This window comes from Mastigoproctus giganteus, chromosome 9 (assembly GCF_048544385.1).
Source record: "Mastigoproctus giganteus isolate SK-2022 chromosome 9, ASM4854438v1, whole genome shotgun sequence".
NCBI lineage: Eukaryota > Metazoa > Arthropoda > Arachnida > Uropygi > Thelyphonidae > Mastigoproctus > Mastigoproctus giganteus.
In genome coordinates, this window is record NC_143583.1 from 216,449,178 (window position 1) to 216,471,102 (window position 21,925).

At 39.1% G+C, this 21,925-nt stretch overlaps 1 protein-coding gene across 1 annotated transcript in view; it reads left to right on the forward strand.

The window, feature by feature from the left end:
• The window catches only part of LOC150081122 (succinyl-CoA:3-ketoacid coenzyme A transferase 1, mitochondrial-like), a 233,504-nt gene that overhangs the window by 133,290 nt on the left and 78,289 nt on the right, over positions 1–21,925 (forward strand). The window contains exons 8-9 of the mRNA XM_090380930.1: positions 6,456–6,516; positions 16,812–16,919. Coding sequence (XP_090237056.1) covers positions 6,456–6,516; positions 16,812–16,919 — 169 coding nt within the window. The remainder of the gene's footprint in view (positions 1–6,455; positions 6,517–16,811; positions 16,920–21,925) is intronic.

The window sequence follows — 21,925 nt, forward strand, 5'->3', positions numbered from 1 at the left end:
AATTTGCCAAACTTATCTAAATCCTTTTGCAGGAGCATATTCTTTACTGTCATTAACAAGTCTGCTAACCTTTGTATCATCTGCAAACGTGGACATTAAGCCTGATATGCCTTCATCGATATCATTGATAAATACACAAAACAACAATGGGCCCAGCACCGAACCCTGGGGGACTCCGCTAATAACATTAGTCGACATCCATTTATTACCACTCTCTGCCATTTCCCACTCAACTATTCCTTTATTCATTGTAGCAACTTGCTCTTAATGGCATATCGCTCTAATTTGTATAGTAGTCTTCGATGTGTAACAGTATCAAAAGCTTTTTGTGAAATCCAAATATATGATCAAAATTATTTTTTGCATCCAGTTTCTTTGTGACCACATCATAGTATCCAATCAAATTGGTCAGACAAGACTTCCCCTTTACAAACCCATGCTGTGTCTGAACCATTATTGCTGTCTTGTCTAGGTGATCCTGTATCATCTCTTTATCCAGTGACTCCATTATATTCCCTGAAACAGAAGTTAAACTAATAGGTCTGTAATTATTTGAGTCACCCTTTGAACCCCCTTGAGAATTGGGGATACATTTGCATATCCCCAGTCCATGGAAACCTCCCCTGACTCTAAGGATGCTCTCATAATTATGACTAAAGATTTGCTTAATTCCCTTGCTGCCTCCATCAATATAACTGTATAGATTCCATCTGCCCCAGGTGCCCTTTTTATATTTAACTTCAACAATTTCTCCTCCACTTTGCTCTAGTTTGTTTCAGTATCTGGAGAATAGTTATTACAAAATCACTTAGCTCACTCTTAGAGTTTGATAAACTTTTGGCATTCCCCTCCTTAAATAACTACTCATGTGTGAATGTAGATGCAAAATACTCATTCAGTTTATCAGGTACTTGAACAGGATCATTAATAGTCAAACCATCTATGTTAAGTGGACCAATCTGATTCATTCCCTACTTTCTAGAATTTACATAAGTAAAAACGTCTTTGCTGTTTTTCTTTGCGTCCTTTCCAAAGATTTCTCATAATATGCTTTCATCTGCCTAACCTCCTTTGTGACTTGATTATAGACTATCTTATATGTGCCATAGACTTCTGTGTTACCTGATAATTTATATGCATCCCATGCATTTTTCTTTTCTGCCACAAGCCTCATTAATTCATCCGACATCCACTTATTTCTGAACCCTGAACAGTATTTCTTAGTTGGTATGAAAAGCCTAGTAGCCACTAAGGTTAAGTCCCTGAAGGCTTCCCATTTAGAATTCACTGTTGGTAACATCATCAGTTGATCCCACTGTATAGAATTTAAAAACTGTCTGAGACCACTGTAGTCACCTTTACGAAAACAAAAACCCTTCCCTTTTCCCTCGATGGTAGTTACATCTTTAAGTAAATCTCGCATCAGTACACTGTGATCACTATCACCTAGTGGTTCCTTTATCTGCCAATTCTTAAAGCATGAATAATCACTGCTGATAATCGGATCAAGGGTATTATTCTCTCCGGTTGTGCCTCGAATGTGTTGATGTAGAAAACGATCCTCCAATAAATCCACAAAAGTTTTCCTAGCATGCGATTGACCAACCCACAAGATACAGTAACATCTGGAAAGTTAAAATCCCCCATTACAATAAATTCTGATTTACTGGCCCATTCTATTTCTCTGCACAACTGTTCATTGTACTCATCAGAGTCATTAGGCCTATAGTTAATCAGTAGGAGTAATGACTATATCATTAGTCCTCACTCCTACTCGCATTTTCCTTTTCCCAGTATTTATGCCACACCAAACAGACTCAACATTGCACTGTTCACCCATGTCAACTGGAAGCACTCCTTAGATTTTATGTGTTTCTTAACTAACTGCATAACCCCTCCTCCTTTCCTACCCTGTCTGTCCTTTCTGTACACATTGTACTCCCCAAATTCTAATTCTGCACTGCTTATATCTGTGTGACACCATGTCTCTGAGATCCCAATAATATCTGCCTTTCATGTCATGATCAGCACTTCAAATCCATCAGTTTTATTTACTATATTTCTAGCATTAGTGTACATGCAAGTATACATGCACTTGTTCGTACTCTTAGTTACCCTACCACAGCCCATGTATTTACTTGTTCCATGATGAGTCCCAGCTGCTCTTGAAGTCCCCAGCAACTTGCTCTCTAGACTGCTGCTAATTACAATAGAAGTAATGCAAGAATTACTTTTGGCTCTGCCTGCGGCTGCCATTAATCTTTTAGTCTGTGAATCCTCCCAATCTAGCCGTTTTCCGACACACCTAACACTGCCTCGATAGCATCAGCAAATATTCTTGCACCCTTTCTATTTAAGAGTATCCCATCCCTGTAGAAGCAGTCTCTCCTGTTATCAAGTACAGAACAAGCTGAAAAAAATTCTACCCCTTGAGCCTTGCACAATCTTTCCAGGGCCGAATTGATCGACAAGGCTCTCATCATATACCCCTCCTATCGTATCTGGGCAGAATTGCAGACACTTTTAAATTTAATCCTAACTTGCCACTTTTTTTCAACATTGACTTGTGCTTGTTAAGTAAATCTGCAGATCTCTTACTCTTAAAATAATTAGTGCCAACGTGTACAACAATATTTGATACACTTAAATAGAAAGGGTGCTAGAATATTTGCTGATGCTGTCGAGGCAGTGTTAGGTGGGTCGGAAAACTGCTAGTTTGGGGGGATGCAAGGAATAATAGATTAACAGTAGCCACTGGCAGAGGTGAAAGTGATTCTTGCACTGCTTCTTTTGAAATGAGCAGCAGCCTGGAAGACAAGACGCAGGATATTTCAGAGACTGCTGGGAGTCATTGCGGTACAAGTAAACACATGGATTGTGTTAGGGCAGCTAAGAATAAGAACAGGTGCATGTATACTTGCATGTACACTAAAGCTAGGAGTTTGGTAAATAAATTTCATGAATTTGAGGTATTGCTCAAAACATCAAAGGCAGATATTGTTGGGATATCAGAGATGTGGTGTCACACAGAAATAAGGAATGCAGAACTGGAATTTGGGAATACAATGTGTATAGAAAGGATAGACAGAACAGGAGGGGAGGAGGGGTTATGCTATTAGTTAAGAAACACATAAAATCCAAGGAAGTGAAGCCAGTCGACATCGATGGACAGGGCAGTGTCGAGTCAGTTTGGTGTGACATAAGCATAGGGAAATCAAAATTGAGAGTAGGAGTGTGCTTTAGGCCTAATGACTCTGATGAGTATAATAAGATACCGTACAGGGAAATAGAGTGGGCCAGTAAATCAGAGAGCCTTATAATGGGGGATTTTAATTCCCCAGATATTGACTGGAATTTGTGGGTTGGTCACTCACACACTAGCAAGGCTTTTGTGGATTCATTGGATGATTGTTTTCTACATCAGCATGTTCGGGAGGCAACTAGAGGGAGCAATACTCTTGATCTGATTATCGGTAGTGATACTTCATGCATTAAGAATCTGCAGATAAAGGAACCACTAGGTGGCAGTGATCACAGTGTGCTGAAGTGGGATCTACTCAAGGAGGTAACTACCATCAGAGGTAAAGGGAAGGGTTTTTGCTTTCGTAAAAGCAACTATGATGGTCTGAGACAGTGTTTAAATTCTATACAGTGGGACCAACCGATGATGTTACCAACGGCAAATTCAAAATGGGAAGCATTCAAAGAACTAATCTTGGAAGCTACCAGGCTTTACATACCAACTAAGAAATATTGTTCAAGGTTCAGACCTAAATGGATGTCAGATGAACTAATGAGACATATGGCAGAGAAGAAAAATGCATGGGATACATACAAATTAATAGGTGACATGGAAGCCTATGATAGATATAAGTTGGTCTGTAACCAAGTCACAAAGGAGATTACACAGGCAAAGGCAGATTATGAGAAATCCTTGGCAAAGGATGCAAAGAAAAACAGAAAAGAGTTCTTTACCTATTTAAACTCAAGAAGGAAAGGGATGAATCAGATTGGTCCACTGGATATTGATGGTTCAACAGTTGAGGATCCTGCTCAGATGGCTAACAATCTAAACGAGTATTTTGCATCTACATTCACACATGAGGAGTTATTCAGGAAGGGGAATGTCGTAGGTGAAGTAAACATTGGCAGTGAGCTAGATGATTTTGTAATAACTGAGAGGAAAGTGGAGAAGAAATTGTTGAGGATAAACATAAAAAAGGCACCTGGTGTGGATGGGATCTATCCAGTTATATTAAAGAGGCAGCAAAGGAAGTAAGCAAACACCTAGCCATAATTATGAGAGCTTCTTTGGACTCAGGGGAGGTACCCATAGACTGGAGATGTGCAAATGTAACCCCAATTCACAAAGGAGAATCAAAGGCTGACACAAGTAATTATAGACCTGTTAGTTTAACTTCTGTTCCAGGAAAATTAATGGAGGCACTGGTTACAGAAGCACTGCAGGATCATCTAGACAAGAATTCAGTTATAGCTCGGACACAGCATGGTTTTGTTAAGGGAAGGTCTTGCCTGACCAATTTGATTGGATACTATGATGTAGTCACAAAAGAACTGGATGCAGGGAATAAGTTTGATATTATATATTTGGATCTTAGAAAGGCTTTTGATACTGTTGCACATGGAAGACTGCTGCACAAATTGGAGCAGTGCGGCATTGGAGGCAAATTGCTGCTATTCATAAAGGGATGGTTGAGTGGCAGAAGACAGAGAGTGGTAATCAATGGACACTGCTGATCGTGGACTAATGTTATTAGTGGAGTTTCTCAGGGTTCAGTGTTGGGTCCGTTGTTGTTTTCTGTATTTATAAATGATATTGATGATGGTATATCAAGCTTAATGTCCAAGTTTGCAGATGATACAAAGGTTGGCAGGGTTGTTAAGGACACTACTGACAGTATGCTGCTGCAACAGGATCTGGAAAGGTTGAGCAGATGGGCTGAGAGGTGGCAAATGAAGTTTAACATTGACAAATGTAAAGTATTATATAGGGGAAACAGTAAGCCCAGAGCAACGTATCAACTCTGTCATACTACACTGACAGTGGTAGAGAATGAAAAGGACCTGGGGGTAATTGTGCAGGCAGATATGAAGTTCTCTGAGCAGTGCAGACGAGCTGCAAGAATAGCTCATGGTGTCTTGTCAATGATATACAGGAATTTTTCTAGCAGGAATAGGGAGGTGATTATTCCCTTATATAAGGCAATGGTCAGGCCACACCGTGAGTACTGAATACAGGTCTGGAGGCCTCATTTCAAGAAGGATGTAGAGCTGCTAGAACGAGCACAGAGAAGGGCAACAAGATTAGTGAATGGAACAAAGGGTTGCTCTTACGAAGAAAGGCTTAAATTTTGCAAATTACAGAGTCTGTACACTGGGCACCGGCGAGGTGATCTGATAGAGATGTATAAGGCCTTGAATGGTTTGAGAATGCTCAATGCCGACAGGATTCTTCCTCTTGCTCAGAATAATCACCTCAGAGGGCATAACTTCAAATTGAGAAAAGACAGAAGTAGGATAGATGTGCAGAAATTTGCCTTTAGCCAGCGGGTAGTTGGTCGGTGGAACAGACTTCCATCACTTGTTGTTAAAGTTGATAGCCCAAACAAATTTAAGGCTCAGCTGGACAGGTATTGCGGACAAACGGAGGGGTGAAATGGGAGTGGTGTTTTTTTTTTTTTTTTTTTTTTGGCTGATGCTGAATAAGCTTGCTTTCTTGCATCATATGCCTCTTCTAATGCTAATATCACCTTCTGTGCCCTTAAAAGGTGATATCTGCCCTACATAATCAACTTTTGCTCCTGCAGACATACCGTGGTCCTGTTCCATCTGCTCAGATTAAGAACGTGAAGTGCATAGATTGAAACAGGAAAGAAAGTTGTAGAATAGATGTGTGGAAATTTGCCTTTAGTCTGTTGTTGTTGAAGTTTATAGCTTAAATAATTTTAAGGCTGAACTAGACAAACATTTGGAGTGACTAGATGAGTGAAATGGAAGCGTTTTTTTTTTTTTTTGGCCGATTCTTTATAAGCTTGCTTTCTTGTATTATATGCCTCAACTAATGCTAATGACATGGATTTATGATAACCAACAACAATTTTAATATGATAACCTCAAAGCCATTTGAATTATAATGAATATTTTATATGCTTTTACGTTTTATTTTATTTCTGCGCCTTATGAGATATCAATATTGATTTGTCTGCCTGAGTGGCACATAGCTCAGAATAGGGCAAAAAAGAACTCATTTTCTACACAGGTTTCAGAATGAAATTTTAAAAATGTTTATTTTATTTTTAGATTGGATGGATTTCGATTTTATTGGTTCAACTTTTGTTTTTAGAGCAGTATTTATATACCATGTTTGTTAATTGTGAACTTATTCTTATTGACTAACATAATTACTTTAAGAAGATTCATATTTTTATAATTAGGAAGTCTACTTCAAATTTCAATCTCCCAATGTGTAAAGCTGCAAAAATAACAATAGCAGAGGTAAGTTTTTCTGCAATTTTGAAGGACACACACACACACACGCGCACGCACGCACGCACACGCACGCACGCACACACACACACACACACACACACACACACACACACACACCCTTTTTTTTATATTTCTTTTCTGGGCTTTTATAATTTTTAATTGGAACAGTTCTAATTATAGAGATTGATTTCTACTGATAAATATTTTTAACTCATTTGTAGGTATGGCAAAGTGTTTTACTTTATTTTGACATTAAGAACAGATATCTTTATGTATTATTTGTATCAACAGTCATATCCAAAACAGTTATTGTAAGTGGTAGTGAATGGGGTAGAATGAAAGTGGAACCAAAATTCTCTCAATAGTCATAAAGCCGTAAATAATTTTTTTTAGTTTTATTTTTCCAGTTAAAAGAAGTGAATCACACTAGAGGACAGGGTTCCCTCAAGTTGCATTCCTGCATGGCCATGCAGTGGTTTTAAAAGTGCTGCACACAAAATGTTTTGAGTATGTACTACATTCTGAAATGGGTCCTCTGTGACAATATAGTGGTTTTCCACATGTCACTCATTTGGAGACAACTGAGTTTAATTCCTTTTGCCAATTTGCATTAGCATTAGCATTAGTAGAGGCATATGATACAAGAAAGCAAGCTTATGCAGCATCAGCCAGAAAAAAAAAAAAAAACACGTTCCCATTTCACCCCTCCGTTCATTCCAAGTACCTGTCCAGCTCAGCCTTGAATTTATTTAGGCTATCAACTTCCACAACAAAGAATGGAAGTCTGTTCCACCAACCAACCACCCGCTGGCTAAAGGCAAACTTCTGCACATCTATCCTACATCTGTCTTTCCTCAATTTGAATTTATGCCCTCTCAAATGATTATTCCGAGCAAGAGGAAGAATTCCATCAGCATTGAGCATGCTCAAACCATTCAATGCTTTATACTCCTCAATCAGATCACCTCACAGGTGCCTAGTCTCCAGACACTGTAATTTGCAAAATTTAAGCCTTTCTTCATAAGAGCAACCCTTTGTTCCATTCACTAATCTTGTTGCCCTTCTCTGTACTCGTTCCAACAGCTCTACATCCTTCTTAAAATGAGGCATCCAGACCTGTATACAGTACTCAAGGTGTGGCCTGACCATTGCCTTATACAAGGGAATAATCAACTTCTTATCCCTGCTGGAAACATTTCTGTATATCATTGACAAGACACTATGAGCTACTCTTGCAGACCGTCAGCACTGCTCAGAAAACTTCATATCTGCCTGCAAAATTACCCCCAAGTCCTTTTCATTCTCTACCACTGTCAGTGTAGTACCACAGAGTTGATACGTCACTCTGGGATTGCCGCTTCCCATATGTAGTACTTTACATTTGTCAATGTTAAACTTCATTTCCACCTCTCACAGCCCATCTGCTCAACTTTTCTAGATCCTGTTGCAGCAGCGTACTGTCATTAGTGCCCTTAACAACCCTGCCAACCTTCATATTTTCTGCAAACTTGGACATTAAGCTTGATATACCATCATAATTATCATTTATAAATACAGAAAACAACAATGGACCCAATACTGAACCCTGAGGGACTCCACTAATAACATTATTCCACGATGAGCAGTGTCCATTGATTACCACTCTCTGTCTTCTCCCACTCAAACCATCCCTTTATCCATAACAGCAATTTGCCTCCAATGCCACACTGCTCCAATTTGTATATATAATGTCATGATTCTCATGACATTATATTCAAGTTCAGTAGCATAGCTTAATCTTTTATAAAACTTACTTCCTAACTGTGTAGTTGGATAATTGGAATTGTTATTATGTAAACCAAAACTATATTAAATAATGTGAGAACATGAAAAGAACCAAGAGTTCTGATATTGGATTTTCATAAGCATTGTCAGCTGATTCAAATGGTATGTGTCAGAAGAGAACTTTTTGTTTTTAAGTATTTTCCCATGAGAAGTATGTGAATTGGAAATTTGATGTGATTCAACTGCCATATTTGTGAAAAAGCAGGCAGGCAGCTTAACATTGAGAACATTAAGTGGAGAGTACTGATCAGCAGACTACTATTTTAACTACTAAATTAACAGTAGCCACAGATAGAGGTGGAACTGATACACTGCTTCTATTGTGCTTAAGTGGGATTTACTCAAAGAGGTAACTACCATTAGAGGTAAAGGGAAGGGTTATTGCTTTCATAAAGGCGACTACGATGGACTGAGACATTATTTAAATTCTATACAGTGGGACCAACTGATGATGTTACCAACAGCAAATGCAAAATGGGAAGCATTCAAAGAACTTATCTTGGAAGCTACTAGGCTTTACATACCAACTAAGAAATATTGTTCAAGGTTTAGGCCTAAATGGATGTCAGATGAACTAATGAGGCATATGGCAGAGAAGAAACATGCATGGGATACATACAAATTAACACATGACACAGAAGCCTATGATAGATACAAGTTGATCTGTAACCAAGTTACAAAGGAGGTTAGGCAGGCGAAGGCAGATTACGAGAAATCTTTGGCAAGGGATGCAAAGAAAAACAGCAAAGAGTTCTTTACTTATGTAAACTCTAGAAGGAAGGGGGATGAATCAGATTGGTCCACTTGATATCGATGAGTCAACTGTTGACGATCCTGCTCAGGTAGCTAACAAACTAAATGAATATTTTGCATCGACATTCACACATGAGGAGTTATTTAGCGAGGGGAATGCCAGAGGTGTAATCAACTCTAGCAGTAAGCTAGAGAATCTTGTAATAACTGAGAGTAAAGTGGAGGAGAAATTGTTGAAGATAAACACAAGAAAGGCACCCGGGGTGGATGGGATCTATCCAGTTATATTAAAGGAGGCAGCAGAGGAAGTAAGCAAACCCTTAGCCATAATTATGAGAGCTTCCTTGGACTCAGGGGAGGTACCAACAGACTGGAGATGTGCAAATGTGACCCCAATTCACAAAGGAGGATCAAAAGCTGACACAAGTAATTATAGCATTAGCATTAGCATTAGTAGATGCATATGATGCAAGAAAGCAAACTTATTCAGCATCAGCCAAAAAAAAAAAAAAAAAAAAAAGACACACACCACTCCCATTTCACCCCTCCGTTCGCTCGAAATAACTGTCCAGTTGAGTCTTAAATTTGTTTAGGCTATCAACTTCAACAACAAGTGATGGAAGTCGGTTCCACCAACCAACCACCCGCTGGCCAAAGGCAAATTTCCGCACATCTATCCGACATCCGTCCTTCCTCAATTTGAATTTATGCCCTCTGAGCTGATTATTCTGAGCAAGATGAAGAATCCCATTGGCATTGAGCATGCTAAAACCATTCAAAGCCTTATACACCTCTATCAGATCACCTCGCCGGTGCCTAGTCTCCAGACTCTGTAATTTGCAAAACTTAAGCCTTTCTTCGTAAGAGCAACCCTTTGTTCCATTCACTAATCTTGTTGCCCTTCTCTGTACCCGTTCCAGCAGCTCTACATCCTTCTTGAAATGAGGCCTCCAGACCTGTATACAGTACTCAAGATGTGGCCTAACCATTGCCTTATACAAGGGAATAATCACCTCCTTATCCCTGCTAGAAAAATTCCTGTATATCATTGACAAGACACCATGAGCTACTCTTGCAGCTCGTCTGCACTGCTCAGAGAACTTCATATCTGCCTGCACAATTACCCCCAGGTCCTTTTCATTCTCCACCACTGTCAGTGTAGTACCGCAGAGTTGATACGTTGCTCTGGGGTTACTGTTTCCCATATGTAGTACTTTACATTTGTCAATGTTAAACTTCATTTGCCACCTCTCAGCCCATCTGTTCAACCTTTCCAGATCCTGTTGCAGCAGCATAGCGTCAGTGGTGTCCTTAACAACCCTGCCAACCTTTGTATCATCTGCAAACTTGGACATTAAACTTGATATCCGATCATCAATATCATTCATAAACACCGAAAACAACAACGGACCCAACACTGAACCCTGAGGAACTCCACTAATAACATTAGTCCACGTTGAGCAGTGTCCATTGATTACTACTCTCTGTCTTCTGCCACTCAACCATCCCCTTATCCATAGCAGCAATTTGCCTCCAATGCCACACTGCTCCAATTTGTGCAGCAGTCTTCCATGTGCAACAGTATCAAAAGCCTTTCTAAGATCCAAATATATAATATCAAAGTTATTCCCTGCATCCAGTTCATTTGTGACTACATCATAGTATCCAATCAAATTGGTCAGGCAAGACCTGCCCTTAATAAAACCATGCTGCGTCTGAGCTATAACTGAATTCTTGTCTGGATGATCCTACAGTGCTTCTTTAACCAGTGCCTCCATTAATTTACCTGGAACAGAAGTTAAACTAACAGGTCTATAATTACTTGTGTCAGCCTTTGATCCTCCTTTGTGAATTGGGGTTACATTTGCACATCTCCAGTCTATGGGTACCTCCCCTGAGTCCAAAGAAGCTCTCATAATTATGGCTAGGGGTTTGCTTACTTCCTTTGCTGCCTCCTTTAATATAACTTAATAGATCCCATCCACCCCAGGTGCCTTTTTTATGTTTATCCTCAACAATCTCTCCTCCACTTTCCTCTCAGTTATTACAAAATCATCCAGCTCACTGCCAATGTTTACTTTACCTACATCATTCTCCTTCCTGAATAACTCCTCATGCATGAATGTAGATGCAAAATACTCGTTTAGATTGTTAGCCACCTGAGCAGGATCCTCAACTGTTGAACCATCAATATCCAGTGGACCAATCTGATTCATCCCTTTCCTTCTTGAGTTTAAATAGGTAAAGAACTCTTTTCTGTTTTTCTTTGCATCCTTTGCCAAGGATTTTTCGTAGTCTGCGTTTGCCTGCCTAATCTCCTTTGTGACTTGGTTACAGACCAACTTATATCTATCATAGGCTTCCATGTCACCCATTAATTTGTATGTATCCCATGCATTTTTCTTCTCTGCCACATGTCTCATTAGTTCATCTGACAACCATTTAGGCCTAAACCTTGAACAATATATCTTAGTTGGTATGTAAAGCCTGGTAGCCTCCAAGATTAGTTCCTTGAATGCTTCCCATTTTGAGTTTGCTGTTGGTAACATCATCAGTTGGTCCCACTGTATAGAATTTAAATACTGTCTCAGACCATCATAGTCGCCTTTACGAAAACAAAAACCCTTCCCTTTACCTCTGATGGTAGTTACCTCCTTGAGTAAATCCCACTTCAACACACTGTGATCACTGCCACCTAGTGGTTCATTTATCTGCAGATTCTTAATGCATGAAGAATCACTACTGATAATCAGATCAAGAGTATTGCTCCCTCTTGTTGCCTCACGAACATGCTGATGTAGAAAACAATCATCCAATAAATCCACAAAAGCCTTGCTAGTGTGCGAGTGACCAACCCACAAATTCCAGTCAATATCTGGGAAATTAAAATCCCCCATTATAAGACTCTCTGATTTACTGGCCCACTCTATTTCCCTGTACAATATCTTATTATACTCATCAGAGTCATTAGGCCTATAGCACACTCCTACTCTCAATTTTGATTTCCCTATGCTTATGTCACACCAAACTGACTCGACACTGCCCTGTCCATCGATGTCAACTGGCTTCACTTCCTTGGACTTTATGTGTTTCTTAACTAATAGCATAACCCCTCCTCCCCTCCTGTCCCATCTATCCTTTCTATACACATTGTATTCCCCAAATTAAAGTTCCGCATTCCTTATATCTGTGTGACACCACGTCTCTGATATCCCAACAATATCTGCCTTTGATGTTTTGAGCAATACCTCAAATTCATCAAAATTATTTACCAAACTCCTAGCATTGGTGTACACGCAGGTATACATGCACCTGTTTCTATTCTTGGCTACGCTAACACAACCCATGTGTTTACTTGTACCGCAATGACTCCCAGCAGTCTCTGAAATATCCTGCATCTTGTTTTTCAGGCTTCTGCTCATTTCAATAGAAGCAGTGCAAGAATCACTTCCACCTCTGCCAGTGGCTATTGTTAATCTATTAGTCCTTGTATCCCCCCAACTAGCAGTTTTCCGACCCACCTAACTCTGCCTCGACAGCATCAGCAAAAATTCTTGCACCCTTTCTATTTAAGTGTATCCCATCCCTGTAGAAGCAGGGATGGGATACACCTGTGAGTTTAACTTCTGTTCCAGGAAAATTAATGGAGGCACTAGTTAAAGAAGTACTGCCGGATCATTTAGACAAGACTTCAGTTATAGCTCAGACACAGCATGGTTTTGTTAAGGGGAAGTCTTGCCTGACCAATTTGATTGGATACTATGATGCAGTCCAAAGGAACTGGATGCAGGGAATAACTTTGATATTATATACTTGGATCTTAGAAAGACTTTTGATACTGTTGCACATGGAAGACTGCTGCACAAATTGGAGCAGTGTGACATTGGAGGCAAATTGCTGCTGTGGATAAAGGGGTGGCTGAGGGGGAGAAGACAGAGAGTTGTAATCAATGGACACTGCTCATCGTGGACTAATGTTATTAGTGGAGTCCCTCAGAGCTCAGTATTGGGTCAATTGTTGTTTTCTGTATTCATAAATGATATTGATGATGGTATATCAAGCTTAATTTCGAAGTTTGCAGACGATACAAAGGTAGGCAGGGTTGTCAAGGACACTACTGACACTATGCTGCTGCAACAGGATCTGGAAAGGTTGAGCAGATGGGCTGAGAGGTGGCAAATGAAGTTTAACATTGACAAATGTAAAGTATTACATAGGGGAAACAGCAACCCCAGAGCAACGTATCAACTCTGTGGTACTACACTGACAGTGGTAGAGAATGAGAGGGACCTGGGTGTGGTTGTGCAGGCAGATATGAAGTTCTCTGAGCAGTACAGACGGGCTGCAAGAGTAGCTCACGGTGTATTGTCAATGATATATAGGAATTTTTCTAGCAGGGATAAGGAGGTGATTATTCCCTTGTATAAGGCAATGGTCAGGCCACACCTAGAGTACTGTATACAGGTCTGGAGGCCTCATTTCAAGAAGGAAGTAGAGCTGCTGGAACGAGTACAGAGAAGGGCAACAAGATTAGTGAATGGAACAAAGGGGTGCTCTTACGAAGAAAAGCTTAAGTTTTGCAAATTACAGTGTCTGGAGACTAGGCACCAGCGAGGTGATCTGATAGAGGTGTATAAAGCCTTGAATGGTTTGAGCATGCTCCGTGCTGATGGGATTCTTCCTCTCGCTCAGAATAATCACCTGATAGGGCATAAATTCAAATTGAGGAAAGACAGATGTAGGATAGACGTGCGGAAATTTGCCTTTAGCCAGCGGGTGGTTGGTTGGTGGAACAGACTTCCAACCCTTGTTGTGGAAGTTGATAGCCTAAATAAGTTTAAGGCTCAGCTGGACAGGTATTTCGAATGAACAGAGGTGTGAAGTACAAGTTGTTTTTTTTTTTTTTTTTTTTTTTTTTTTTGGCTGATGCTGCATAAGCTTGCTTTCTTGCATCAAATGCCTCTACTAATGCTAATGCTAATTGGAATGAGCAGCAGACTGATTTCCCCAGAAACTGATAAGAAAGTTTCTGGGAATTTCAAAAACTGCTGAGTCATCATGGAACAAGTAAATACATGGGCTCTGTTAGGATAACTAAGAGTAAGAACTGGTGCATGTATACATGCATGCACACCAGTGCTAGGAATATAGTAAATAATTTCGATGAATTTGAAGTGCTGTTCAAGATTTCAAATGTGGATATTGGTGGGATATCAGAGACGTGGAGTCACACAGATATAAGGAATGCAGAATTGGAATTTGTGGAGTACAATGTGTACAGAAAGATAGATAGGAGAGGAAGGGAAGAGGAGTTATGCTGTTAGTTAAGAAACGTATAAAATCTGAGGCTGTGCATCCAGTTGACACTGGTGGACAAATGCAATGTTCAGTCAGTTTGGTGTGACGTAAGCACTGGGAGAGCAAAAATGAGGGTAGGAGTGTGTTATAGTCCTAATGACTCTGATGAGTATAGTGAACAATTATACAGAGAAATATAGTGGACCAGTAAATCAGATTGTCTTAAAATGGAGGATTTTAACTTTCCAGATATTGAGTGGAATTTGTGGGTGGATCACACGCACGCACGCACGCACACTAGTAAGACTTTTTTGGATTTATTGGATGATTGTTTTCTACAGCAGCAGCACGTTCGAGCAGCAACCAAAGGGAGTTTGATCTGATTATTTATCAGCAGTGATTATACATTAAGAATCTGCAGATAAAGAAACCACTTGGTGGCAGTGATCACAGCATACTGATGTGAGATTTACTTTAGCATTAGCATTAGTAGAGGCATATGATGCAAGAAAGCAAGCTTATGCAGCATCAGCCAAAAAAAACAAAAAAAAAAACACTTCCATTTCACCCCTCCGTTCGTTCGAAATACCTGTCTAGCTGAGCCTTAAATTTATTTTGGCTATCAACTTCCAGCGATGGAAGTCTGTTCCACCAACCAACTACCTACTGGCTAAAGGCAAATTTCTGCTCAACTATCCTACATCTGTCTTTCCACAATCTGAATTTATGCCCTCTCAGGTGATTATTCTGAGTGAGAGGAAGAATCCTATCAGCATTGAGCATGCTCAATGCCGTTGGGATTCTTCTTCAAAAGGACCTGGGGGTAATTTTGGAGGCAGATATGAAGATCTCTGAGCAGTGCAGACGGGCTGCAAGAGTAGCTCATGGTGTCTTGTCAATGATATACAGAATTTTTCTTGCAGGGTTAAGGAGGTGATTATCCCCTTGTATAAGGCAATAGTCAATCCACACCTTGAGTGCTGTATACAGGTCTGGAGGTCTCATTTCAAGAAGGATGTAGAGCTGCTGGAACGAGTACAGAGAAGGGCAACAAGATTAGTGAGGGGAACAAGGGTTGCTCTTAGCAAGAGAGGCTTAAGTTTTGCAAATTACAGTGTCTGGAGACCAGGCACTTGTGAGATGATCTGATTCAGGTGTACAAAGACTTGAATGGTTTGAGCATGCTCAATGCTGATGGGATTCTTCCTCTTGCTCAGAATAATCGCCTGAGAGGGCATAAATTCAAATTGAGGAAAGACGGTTGTAGGATAGATGTGCGGAAGTTTGACTTTAGCCTGCGGGTGGTTGATTGGTGGAACAAACTTCCGTCTGTCATTGTAAAAGTTGATAGCTTAAATAGATTCAAGGCAGAACTTGACAAACATTTGGAGCGAGTGGATAGGTGAAATAAGTGTTTTTTTTTTTTTTTTTTTTTGGCTGGTGCTATATAAGCTTGCTTTCTTGCATCATGTGCCTTTGCTAATGCTAATGCTAATAATTTTGGTTTCTTTAACAACTCAATTCGTAGACCTGGTAACAAGATTCAACATGTTCAGAAAAGTGTGTGGAAGTTTAACTTAATGTAATACTCTTGATGCAAATTCTCTTAATAACCGCAATTCATGTGGTTTAATTAGTGTTATTTGCATTTATTTATTTCCTTATGAACAACCACATAATGTCTCTCTTAACACTTTGATATTTAATATAACCTCTAAAATTAAATGTCAAAATTATGAATTAAAGTAATTCAAATATGAATTAAAATGAATGTTAACTTAGAATTGTTAAGATAGACATTCTTTAGCATCTTGGTATTAAAATTATTTATTTAAATTTTGGATATCACATTTAAGAATTTCAGTTTCTTTCTATGATTTGATTTTCCCACGAATTTCCTTAATTTTTCTATTAGCATTAGCATTAGTAGAGGCATATGATGCAAGAAAGCAAGCTTATGCAGCATCAGCCAAAAAAAAAAAAAAACCACTTCCATTTCACCCCTCCATTCATTCCAAATACCTATCCAGCTCAGTCTTAAATTTATTTAGGCTATCAACTTCCACAACAAAGGATGGAAGTCTGTTCCACCAACCAACTACTCTTATGCTGTAGGCCTGATTTGGTTTCAGAACACAATCCAGATACATCACCACAACACAACTATTGAAGTATTTAGTAGTTGTGTTGTGTAGTGTTGATGACTATTTTAACCCATTTGACACAATACTTACTGTAAAATACATCACATAATTTAATTTTGTTTTCTGTACTTTAATTCCTAATGAAAAATTATATAACATACCTCTCTTATGTCATAAAAAAATTTATAATTATTTTCAGAACTTATAGTTACAAATTTATATAATATGATAAATAAAGCACCCAAGTTGTTAACATGGTATACATTAATTTTTTTTTTATAGGTTGAAGAGATTGTAGATGTTGGTGAAATTGCACCAGAACAGATCCACGTTCCAAATATTTATGTTGATAGAATTCTAAAAGGAGAAACATTCATTAAGAAGATTGAAGTAAATTGTTATATAAAATATTTTATTTTATATAAATTTTATACATTTACTATTTATTGTAAATATAATATCCACGAAACCATGTGATAAATTAATGCTGCAATTAAAATTGTTCTTGTCAAGGTAAAAATTCTGCTACCTGAGTACTGAGGTATTCCAATATTCAAATATAATATTCAAATATAATATCCAATATTCAAATATCAAATATAACGAAGTCATAAAATGCCTCTGTCCCCCATACTGCATTGAGCTATAGTGGGCTTATGAGAGCCTATCATTATTTTTTTTTTGAAAATTTGTAAGCCCATTGTTGAAATGATCATTTATATTACAAATTAAATCCTATGAATTCAATTATTGGTATCCAGAGCTGGAGCCCCAGCCCTGGGCACAGAATTTTAAGGGCACACTCGACCAGTTATGTATTTTAAAATTGCCTCATTTTTGATTTAATTACAGTTGGACCTCTGTTTAACAAACTTCTTTATAGCGAATTATTTTCAGTTCCTCTTGGTAATTACATTTAAAATAGTTTCCATAGAATGAAGAAATTTTGCATATAACAACAGATTACGAGAGACTTAACTCTGTACGCATTGTTCCCACTTCTGGCCTTTAGGCAATTGGAAAATGTGAATTAAGGGTTAAAGGGATTACCATTCCGCAATGTTAGTGTTGCCCATAAAACCTATGCAGCCACCTATCTCACATACTGAGAAGTTGAGCTAGTCAATATGCTTTCCATAGCCAGTCAGACGATTAAGGTGTATTTAATGACACACAATAATAATCTCTGGTCAACCTGTGTTATGGTTCCCCTTTACTCTGGTAAGCAGTCATCTGTTTTTTGGAGAAGTGAGTGATCCACACCTTTCAGTAAATTTCTCCTATTTATGTTTCATGGTCACAGTAACTGAATATCCGAGTGATTCCAATATTTTGGACAGTACAGTAGGCTCTCATTATAATGCGGTTTGCTTTACACTGATTTGCTATAATGCTGTTCTTATATTATCCCTTATATAACCCATATCTCACTATAACGCTGTTCTACCAGCATACAGATCGAATTTTTGAATTGGATTCTTTTATGGATTGAATTTTTGGCATGTTTAATGAAAATGTTTCATTAAAGTATGAGAATGAATAGCAAAACAGCATTAAAACATTTCCCATGCTCAGTAAAATTCTGTCCCACGCTAATTTAATTGCAGTAAAGTGACTTGTTACTAGTTCTTAGATTAACATTTGAAAAAATTATCAAGTTAAGGAATATGCAGTATTACTTGTAATATTGTGTTATATCATTTATCCGAAGTGTAGTCATCACTCAGTACAGTGTTAGACATCATCTGTAATGGACAGTTTACTCGACCATTGTATCAAAATTAGTGCAACACAGTTACATTTTCGAAGAGTTAATAATGGTGGATAAGAATGAAAAAGCAACAACATCTGGATATGGTACGATGACTACAAAGGTAAGAAAAAAACTGAGTTTGAAAATTAAATTGGACGTTTTGAAGTGAATCTATTCTGGTCATAGTGTTTTGTGGAAGGTGCTACCGGTGGTTTCCCACATCTGCACCATGGTACTTTGTGAAGAATTACAGAATCTCTGTAAAAGCCAGAAAAAGTGTGGTGTTTGGTTTGTTACAGAGTAGTGCTATGTTCTGTTGTTCTGTCTCTGGCTGCTGAGCCGCAGGGCCCCTAAGGGAACCCCACATTGCCCACCACTGGGAGGTGAGCCAGGCTGCCCATTATATTCTGGCTGGCCTCTGCCAGGGTTGCCTGAGCTTCCTGACGGAGACCAAATAAAAAAAATTATAAAAAATATATATATAATATATAATATATATATATATATTATAAATAAATTTTAAAAAAATAATAAAATAAAATAAAAAATAAAAAAATAATAATAAAAAATAAAAATAAATAAATAAAATAAGTAAATAAAGTAACCGATTAAAAAAGAGAGAGAGAGAGAGAGAGAGAGAGAGAGAGAGAGAGAGAGAGAGAGAGAGAGAGAGGGGCATAGAAGAAGAGAGGATTAGAAGGGGAATGAATTTGGGTGGGTTGACAGGGGAGAATAAATCCACCCTAGTTTAGGCGAAGTATAGGAAAGGGTGTGAGTTTAAAAGTCACAGGGGACAGGTACCCCTGTGTAATTGCCAATGGCATAATGCCTGTATATCTCGCACTGTGGTCAGTGCCAGCAATCCCGCACCTAGTTCGGTGCCAGCAGTATAGCCTACCCATTTCGGGTTTGCGAAGACTTAAATCCCACACTCCGAGGAGTGCCAGAATCCCGCACCTTGGATGGTGCCTGCAATAGATCCTACCCTATTAGGGTTAGCATGATCATGTCTGTGTTGTTCTGGGGGGGGATGGAGAATTATCCCACGTCAGTCCAGTTTAGTTCTTGGGCTCTGAGTTCTGCAATCTTAGCTCGCCTAAGTGTAAATGTTTCCTGCGCATAGGTGGTTAATGCCTTATAGGTATCTTCCTCGAGTAGCAGAGTGAATTCTTGATTGCGAGGGTTTCTCTGTATTGTGGTGAGGAGTTTAAGCCTAATGTTGTTGTAGCTGGGGCACTCATACATGAGGTGCACCCAGGACTCCAATTTGCCGCAATGGCAACGTGGATCATTCTTGATTCCCATGGCTGTCAGTTTTTGTTGGAAGGATCCATGGCCGGTGATGATAAAGGTCACATGGAGGCCATGCGAAAACCAGGGTGGAGGTTCTGGGTGAGTTGAACTTATAGATGGAAGGAATCGTTTTGTGATGGCCCCTTTTGTTGTAGTGTCCCAGTCATGTTGCCATATCTCTTGTAGATGTTGGGTTATCCGTTGTCTTTCCTGCTTGGTGCCGTTTGTGGTGTCAAGTTGAAAATTAAGCAGTTGGGTTGGAACTCCCTTCCTTCCTTAAGTGATAAAAAAGCCCTCTTTTAACCACTTCTAAGTATAGTGGCTGACATCCAGTTAATACCTGCAGAGCAGGGGTGCTGACGGTGTGGCATGCCCTGCAAATTGAAAGGAGCACGAACCTCTGGATTGAATCCAGCTTATGTTTATTTCTTGCTAGGATGGCTTTTCGGTACCAGATGGAGGCACCATAACTCACAATTGGCACATATACCGCTTGGTATATGAGAGTAAGAGCTTTGTGCTTCAGCCCCCCAGTCTGCCCTGCTGACCCGCCTTATCATAACACTGTACCTTTGAATTTTGTTGGCTAGATACTTTAGGTGGTGGTGGTGGAAGGTAAGCCCTGAGTCTAAGAAGATACCTAGGAGCTTGACTTCAGTGTGCAGCTGTATGGGTGTAAAGTTTAATTTTATTGTAGGTGGTCTTGTGATTTGTAGCCTGCCTTTAAGGAGTATGGATTTTGTTTTCTCTCCTGAAATGGTAAGCTTGTGCAGGGCTGCCCAGTTCTGAAGTTTTACCAGTGCTCCATTTGCCATTTTCTCCAGGTTCATCCTGGTGTTAGCACATACTAAAAGGACAAGATCATCCGCGAAGGCCAAGGGCTCAACACCTCCCAGGTCCATGCCCAGGAACTCATCCAGGACAATAGACCAGAGGAAAGGGCCAAGCACAGAGCCCTGCAGACGGCCTCGATCAATGTACCTAGTCACTGTCTGGAATCTGTTGGTAACTTGGACTTTTCTGCCAGTTAAATATGACCTTAAACTGTTGTATAGGTTGTTGGAAACATTTGATTGCTGAAGCCTCAAATTTGATGAATTTGAGGTGAAGTTGCCTTAATCCCCCCCGGATTAAGGCAACTAAGATATTAAATAAACTTTCCGAAGATGAAATATTGACATATTTTGAAACTACTTGAGGCCCTCACTGTGAATAAAATGCTTTAAAATATAATTGCTTACAGGCAATAATAATAATAAAAAAAACAAACTGTATGCATTTACCCCAGGGGCTCACATCTGGTGAGTATGGGCTTGGCACACCCAGGGTCCTGAGCTGGATTTCATCATTCTTCTCTTTGCTTTCTTGGTGATTTCCTTCTACTTACTTCTGACTCTCTCTCTCTCTCTCTCTCTCTCTCTCTCTCTCTCTCTCTCTCTCTCTCTCTCTCTCTCTCTCTCTCTCTCTCTCTCAGGGTAACTTGGGAATTTTTTTTGGCTGGTGCAGCATAAGCCTCGGGCTTCCTAGCACCATATAGCTAATAATAATAATAATAAATAATAATCACCAATCTCCAAAAAAACCAGCATGAGTTAAGAATGATTGCTAAAGAACTTGATGTGGAAACTGTAAAGATCAGTCGTGTGTTCAGGCCATGATGGGCAGCTTGTAGCTTGCAGACAGCAATTGCGGTTTGGAGGAATTATCCTGCTTTGTGCAAACATTTTGAATCAGAAGTTAAATATTCTGAATTATTAAATCTACTTTTAAGTCTGGAATGATTTAGCACTACTGATTGACATCCTGCAGGAGCTCTTTTACCTTTCAGAAGCTTTACAAATCACAGCATCACTTGAGTAAAAGCAGATAAATTAATTATTTGAAATATCAATGCTTTTAATAACTTGAAAAATTCTGAAGGAAATTAATTATGAAGCTAAAATTGAGAGCATGTTGAAGTTGAAAGAATTTGAAGGAATCAAAATCAAAAGTAAGAACACATTCAAAAAATTACCTCATGACAAGTTATTAAGCTGCTTTGTTTTATCCTTGAAGGACAGGTTATTAACGCAACAAAGTAATTTTGAATTAAATAAAAAAAAAATAATGATATCATTGACGATGAGGAATTTAAAAACTTTTAAACATATGCTACCCAGAAATGTGGAATATGAAAGAACTTTCATCTCCATGGCAAGAAGTTGAAAAACGAATAAGAAATTTAAGTTTTCTAATAATTGTCCCATCGGTATAACTGTCCCATTACATACAGAGGGGCGCCTCCATAGCCAGGTGGGAAGGAGCAGCAGTGCGTAGCACACGCTTCTTGATTAGACCGGGGTTCGAGCCC